Source organism: Mustela nigripes, unplaced genomic scaffold (assembly GCF_022355385.1).
Source record: "Mustela nigripes isolate SB6536 unplaced genomic scaffold, MUSNIG.SB6536 HiC_scaffold_1374, whole genome shotgun sequence".
Classification (NCBI taxonomy): Eukaryota; Metazoa; Chordata; class Mammalia; order Carnivora; family Mustelidae; genus Mustela; species Mustela nigripes.
In genome coordinates, this window is record NW_026740781.1 from 403 (window position 1) to 6,878 (window position 6,476).

The window sequence follows — 6,476 nt, forward strand, 5'->3', positions numbered from 1 at the left end:
TTACCAGGAACTGAATCTGCTGGAATCTTGATCTTGGACTTCCCAGCCTCCAGAAAAAAAGAAATGTCTGTTGTTTCAGCCAGCAGTCTATGGTATTTTGTTATAGCAGCGCAAGCTAAGACATGCTTCTTGAATTGCATGTGGCTTGATGTCTTTGTCAATTTTAGAACCGTCAACTTTTATCTCTTTAGATACACTTATGCAATGCTTTGTGGCCCTCAAAGAAAAGGAGCAATGAGGCCACTAAGAATGTCACACTATGGTTTTCCAAAGTCTATTCTTAAACCCAGGAAGAAGGAATATAAGTCATGGTCATTCATCATTGAAACAGAGTTTAGACTTAACTATTCTAGAGATGCTCCCCTTCTTTACCCTAACTCCTCCTCTTAAGGCATTCTTCTCTGATCTCCATGAGGAAAAGGTCAGCCTGCCTTCCTTATACCAACACTTTTCTGTAAGGTTTGGCCGATGAAAATGTTACCCTGCTACCAGTATTCGAACTAGTAACAAACACTGGATGGCAATTCTCCCACAGTGATTCTTTTTTTTTTTTTTTTTAAGATTTTTATTTATTTATTTGACAGAGAGAGATCACAAGTAGGCAGAGAGAGAGGGAGAAGCAGGCTCCCCACTAAGCAGAGAGCCTAATGTGGTACTCCATCCCAGGACCCTGAGATCATGACCTGACCCGAAGGCAGAGGCTTAACCCACTGCGCCACGCAGGCGCCATCCCACAGTCATTCTTTAAAAAAAAAAAAAGAAAGAAAAGTAACCTAGCATTTGTTCAACTTTAAATTTCATCCATGGCTTAAAATGTTAAGTAAAATCTAAAAGAAAATACAAATTTTAACAGATGGGATGCTTTTTACTCTTTGTGTTGTATACCTCACTGAATCTTCTGTAATAAGCATGTGTTACATTGGTAAAATTAATGAAAACATAATGTATTAAAAATTTTACCTAAAGTACATCATTAATACCCACGACATGAATTTAACATCATCCAGGGGACAACTGATACACATATGATTACTGAAAACCAGAGTCTGACCTTGAATTTCTCATGTCAGTAACAGACCAACACATTACAATTTAGGGGAAGCTATATTCTGGGTACCTCCAAGATGTTTGCAGAAAAAGGTTAGAATTTGTTTCCATGAATCTTCCTGAGCCCTAGCATGAGCCCTGGGCTCCCCACCCCACATTATAGGTTTGTTCAGTAATTTGTGCACAGAAGCGGGGCATAGGGGGAAGTAAGGAGGTTCAATATTATGCCCAGTCCCAGGATAAGAGAGGATCTGGGGTTTTTCCTTTCCATGGGCCTGTAACCGTTCAGAGGCTATTTGGGCATATAACTCACTCCTCCAGTTATGGTCATCCTGACCAACGATGAAGAGGATGGGCCCCTGGGCTTTCTCTATTGGAATCATGCTGGGGTTCTCATGCCTTCCTATAACATCATTTCGTATATCCACAATGTCCAGGAGGCCTGAGAAGGCTACCTTGAGTCTTCTAAAATCATGGTTCAATGGTGGGATGCACGTCTGCTTGTACTGTATGGGTTTGTTTCCACTGAACCCAGATCCGTTGATGGAAACTGTGGCTGAGATGTTTTTCAAATATGAGGCCATAGAAAGACAAATATCAGCCCCTAAAGAAAAGCCCAGAAGCCCAATGCCTGGGCCCTTCACCTGGAAGGCAAGAAGAAAGAAGAGTCAAGAACACATGTCATAGAAAAATGTTCTACAGTGATGGGAATAGGTTCACTAATGAGTGTTGATACTTTGGGTCTGAGTTAAGCTGAGGGTAGAGGCAAAATGGGGGCTGGGAAGTAGCCATTCCCAGCCATTCCCAGAAAAAAAGTATGGAGCTCTTGGTTGGCTCAGTTGGTAGCATACAGGACTCTTCATCTTAGGATTATAAAATAAAGGTATTAACTATTAAAACAGTTTAACATAACGAGAGATGCTAACTTTAATTTGTGAGTGGCCACAAGGTTATCAAGCTCAGCTGACAGGAGTTTCTTCCCACATAAAAAATATCTGAGTGAACACATGGCAAATGAATTGTGAACTCCCTGGCAAGTCTGGGTAAGACTGGTAAGTCCAGTAATCACACTACTGGGTATTTACCCCCAAATTACAAATGTTCCAGACTATCAACCGCTAGAGAATGCTGAGTCATGGAGCCTGTCAAGTTCAGGTCCTCATTCAGGCGGGCATGATCTAAGTTTCAATGGGCCAATGTATCTAACTGTGTGGAACCAAGTTCTGTTCTAAGTGAATGACTCATCTGACCTCATCTACATACACTGGCAAATGATTACAGAAACCAAGTAAGACTTCAGATCAAATTAAGTAGTTTTTAGCTTCTGATATACGTGAGCAAGTTCTGATCAAAATCTGAGAACACACTGATATCAGAAAATTAAAGATTAGGGGCGCCTGGGTGGCTTGGTGGGTTAAAGCCTCCGCCTTCGGCTCAGGTCATGATCCCAGGTCCTGGGATCGAGCCCCGCATCGGGCTCTCTGCTCAGTGGGGAACCTGCTTCTACCTCTCTCTCTGCCTGCCTGTGATCTCTGTCTATCAAATAAATAAATAAACTCTTTAAAAAAAAGAAAAGAAAATTAAAGATTAAAAAATCAGAGTCTGCACAGAAAAGTAAAAAATCAACAAAACTAAAAGACAACCTAAGGAATGGGAAAAGATATTTGCAAATGACATATCTGATAAAGTGTTAGCATCCAAAATTTAAAAGGAACTTACAAAACTCAACACCCAAGGCCCCTGGGTGGTTCAGTGGGTTAAGTGTCCAACTCTTGATCTTGGCTCAGGTCATGATCTCAGGGTCCTGGGACTGAGCCTTGCTTCGGGCTCCCTGCTCAGAGGGGAGCCTGCTTCTCCCTCTCCCTTTGCCCCTCCCCTGCTCATTTCACTCTTGCATGCACTCTCTCTCTCTCTCTCTCTCAACTTTTTAAAAAAAAGATGTTCAACATTACTCATCATCAGGTACATGCAAATCAAAACTACAATTAGACAGTGCCTCACACCCATCAGAATGGCTAAAATCAACAACACAAGAAGCAAGTGTGGGCGAGGATGTGGAGAAAAAGGAACACTCATGTACTGTTGGTGGGAATGCAAACTGGTGCAGCCGCTGGGAAAAATAGTATAGATGTTCCTCAAAAGTTAAAAATAAAACTACCCTCCAATCCAGTAATCACACTACTGGGTATTTACCCCCAAAATACAAAAACACTAACTCAAAGGGATGCATGCAGCCCTCTGTTTATTGTAGCATTATTTATAATAGCCAAGATATGGAAGCAGCCTAAGTGTGCATCAACAGATGAATGGATAAAGATGTCTCTCTCTCTCTCTCTCTCTCTCACACACACACACAGGAATATTATTCAGCCATAAAAAAAGAATAAACTAAAAAAAAAAAAGAATGAAATCTTGCCATTTGCAATAAGATAGAACTACAGAGTATAAGGCTAAGTGAAATAAGTTAGAGAATGACAAATACAATGATTTCACTCATGTGGAATTTAAGAAACAAAACAAATGAAGAAAGGGGAAAAAAAAAGAGAGAGAAATCAAGAAACAGACTCTTAATTCTAGAGAACAAACTGATGGTTACCAGAGGGGAGGTGGATGGGGGATGGATTAAATAGGTGATGGGGATTAAGGATTGTACTTGTGAAGAGCTGTAGACTCCCTATACTGTACACCTGAAACTAACATAACACTGTATGTTAACTATACTGAAATTACAATTTAAAAAATTAGGGGCTACCGGGTGGCTCAGTTGTTAGGCATCTGCCTTCAGCTCGGGTCGTGATCCCAGAGTCTTGGGATCAAGCCCCACATTGGGCTCCTTGCTCTGTGGGAAGCCTGCTTCTCCTTCTCCCACTCCCCCTGCTTGTATTCCCTCTCTCGCTGTCTCTGTCAAATAAATAAATAAAATCTTATTTAAAAATATATATATAAATAAAATTTTAAAATTTTTTGTTTGTTTTAAAGATTTTATTTACTTATTTGACAGAGAGAGACCACAAGTAGGCAGAGAGGCAGGCAGAGAGAGAGGAGGAAGCAGGCTCCCCGCTGAGCAGAGAGCCCGATGGGGGGCTCGATCCCAGGACCCTGAGATCATGACCCGAGCCGAAGGCAGCGGCTCAACCCACTGAGCCACCCAGGCGCCCCAAACTTTAAAAAATTTTAAAAACATGTAGGGGTGCCTGGGTAGCCTGTTAAGTGTCTGCCTTCAGCTCTGCTAATGATGTCAGGGTCCTGGGATGGGGCTCCCCTGCTCAGCAAGGAGTCTGCTTCTCCCTCTCTCTGCCTCTTCCCTCTGCTCATGCTTTCTCTCTCAAATGAATAAATCAATCTTTTTTAAAAAAGGCATGTAAAGGGATGCCTGGGTGGCTCAGTTGGTTAAGGGGTTGCCTTTGGCTCAGGTCATGACCCCAGGGTCCTGGGATCGAGTCCTGCATCGGGCTTCCTACTCAGCGAGGAGCCTGCTTCTCTCTCTCCCTCTACCTGCCACTCTGCCTACTTATGCTCTCTGTGTGTCAAATAAATAAATAAAGTCTTTTTAAAAAGGCATGTAAAATTAACAAATTAGAAAGTCATTTTGCATAACAAATGCAAGTTCCTGAATAATTCCTTTAAATATATAAAACCTCGCATGGATTTTTATGATTAATTCTGCCTTACTAAGCCATCTGACAGAGAAAGTGTGATTAGGCACCTGAAGCCAAGGAAGTCTCCAAAAGAAATCTCTGTGAAGGGGTGCCTGGGTGGCTCAGTGGGTTAAAGCCTCTGCCTTCGGCTCAGGTCATGATCCCAGGATTCTGGGATCGAGCCCCATGTCGGGTTCTCTGCTCCGCAGGGAGCCTGCTTCCTCCACTCTCTCTCTCTGCCTGCCTCTCTGCCTACTTGTGGTTTCTCTCTCTGTGTCAAATAAATAATAAAATCTTTAAAAAAAAAAAAAAAGAAATCTCTGTGAAAAGAGAGTCCAGCAGCAACAGGGGACCTGGCACAGGTGAGTGCAAAGTGGCAACCTCTCTGGATGTATTTCTAGAGAGAATGATACAATAAAGGACATTAGAACCTTGGAGTGTTGAAGCATGTAGCACAGGGCTTCTTCGAAGTACTCCAGGTGTATGCTGTCAATTTCCTTGGCGAGATCTTCGAAGTTATAATAAGCTAGAGCCAATGTGGCAAAACCATGACCAGCCAAAAGGCTTGCTCGATATTCCAACAGGCCCCCTCCAAATCCAAAGATGTCAATGATCCCTGGGAAAGGTCCAGGTCCTAGAAAGAGAACAATATAAGGGAAGGGTATTATATAATTTAAATAATTTGCTTTCCTTTTAGAGATCTTTCTATTTAGTGGGTTCCTATGAATCATAGGGAAAAAGACACAGTTCCCTGAGTTACTATGCAAAAGGAATACAAATACCTTAGAAGGAAAATCTACTAGGTACCTTCACATCAGTGAGTTTATCCTCCATATGATTCTATAAATTATCTACAAGGTTCTAAGACTCTTTAGTTATCAAGGAGAGTAATAAAGTCTTTCATCACTGACTACATCATGGAAGGAGGGATTTCACGTTTTAGATGGTGTTGATTCATAGTGTTGTTAGGGGACTGGACATAAAATCAGGAATCTTGAAATAAAGCTTTAGGTAGTGTTGCACTGACCCTTGGCTTTGTGTGTGTGTCTACCGATATTTCAGATGTCTATTTAGAGAGAGGAAAGAAAAATAAATATCCAGAGATGGTTTCAGGTGAGAAAGTCGGTAGAGTCTGAAGTGTAATCCGTGGTACAGTGAGGCATGAAGAAGTGGAGAGGATGCCCAGTGTTCCCAGGGCACTACAGAGCGGTGACGAGACAATAGCTTTCTTGATTGATAGGGCTGATGAGATCTGTAGTTTATTGATAACAAAGTGGCCCACATACCGACCCATCCTGACACCCCTTTTCTTTAGCCTGCGGAGTAACAGTACTCACCTCATTGAGATATTATGGAGAATAAACGATATAATGCAAGCAAAACGCATAACAGAGGCCAACACGTCAAAATACTCCAGTTTGGTTGTTTGGCTACTGGCTTCCTCATTGTCAGCTTCTCTGTCCTAATTCTGCCTGTACCGGAAATCACCGGATGCCAGGACACCCAGCCGCGCGCCCCCTAGGACCCCACACTCACCAGGGGGCAGGAAGAGCGTGGCGCGCACCCGGCCCACGCGCACCGGCTCCCGCCGCACGCCCGGCCGCAGGAACTCGCGCTCGTGCACCGCCCGGCCCAGGACACGACCCGCGTCGGGCTCGTGGCCGTCGAGCACCTCCAGCTCCACGGCGAAGGGCGTCTGCACGTCCCGCTTCATAAATCGCCAAAGCGGCTTATCCGGCTCCATGGCCCAGAGCAGCCCCATGGGCTCGAGCCCCACGAAGCTGCCGCCCA

The 6,476-nt window shown here is 43.5% G+C and overlaps 1 protein-coding gene and 1 non-coding gene across 2 annotated transcripts; one reads left to right on the plus strand and one right to left on the minus strand.

The window, feature by feature from the left end:
* Positions 1-524: 524 nt before the first annotated feature.
* ACOT4 (acyl-CoA thioesterase 4) lies at positions 525-6,471 on the minus strand (the record flags this gene model as incomplete). The annotated part of the gene is made up of 3 exons (XM_059387351.1): positions 525-1,691; positions 5,117-5,319; positions 6,222-6,471. Coding segments are annotated over 3 exons (1,059 nt in total), but the record flags the coding sequence as incomplete, so codon positions are not given.
* LOC132008823 (small nucleolar RNA SNORD56) lies at positions 1,744-1,798 on the plus strand. Its single transcript, XR_009401734.1, has one exon. It is a non-coding gene; the product is annotated as a small nucleolar RNA SNORD56 (small nucleolar RNA).
* Positions 6,472-6,476: the final 5 nt, after the last annotated feature.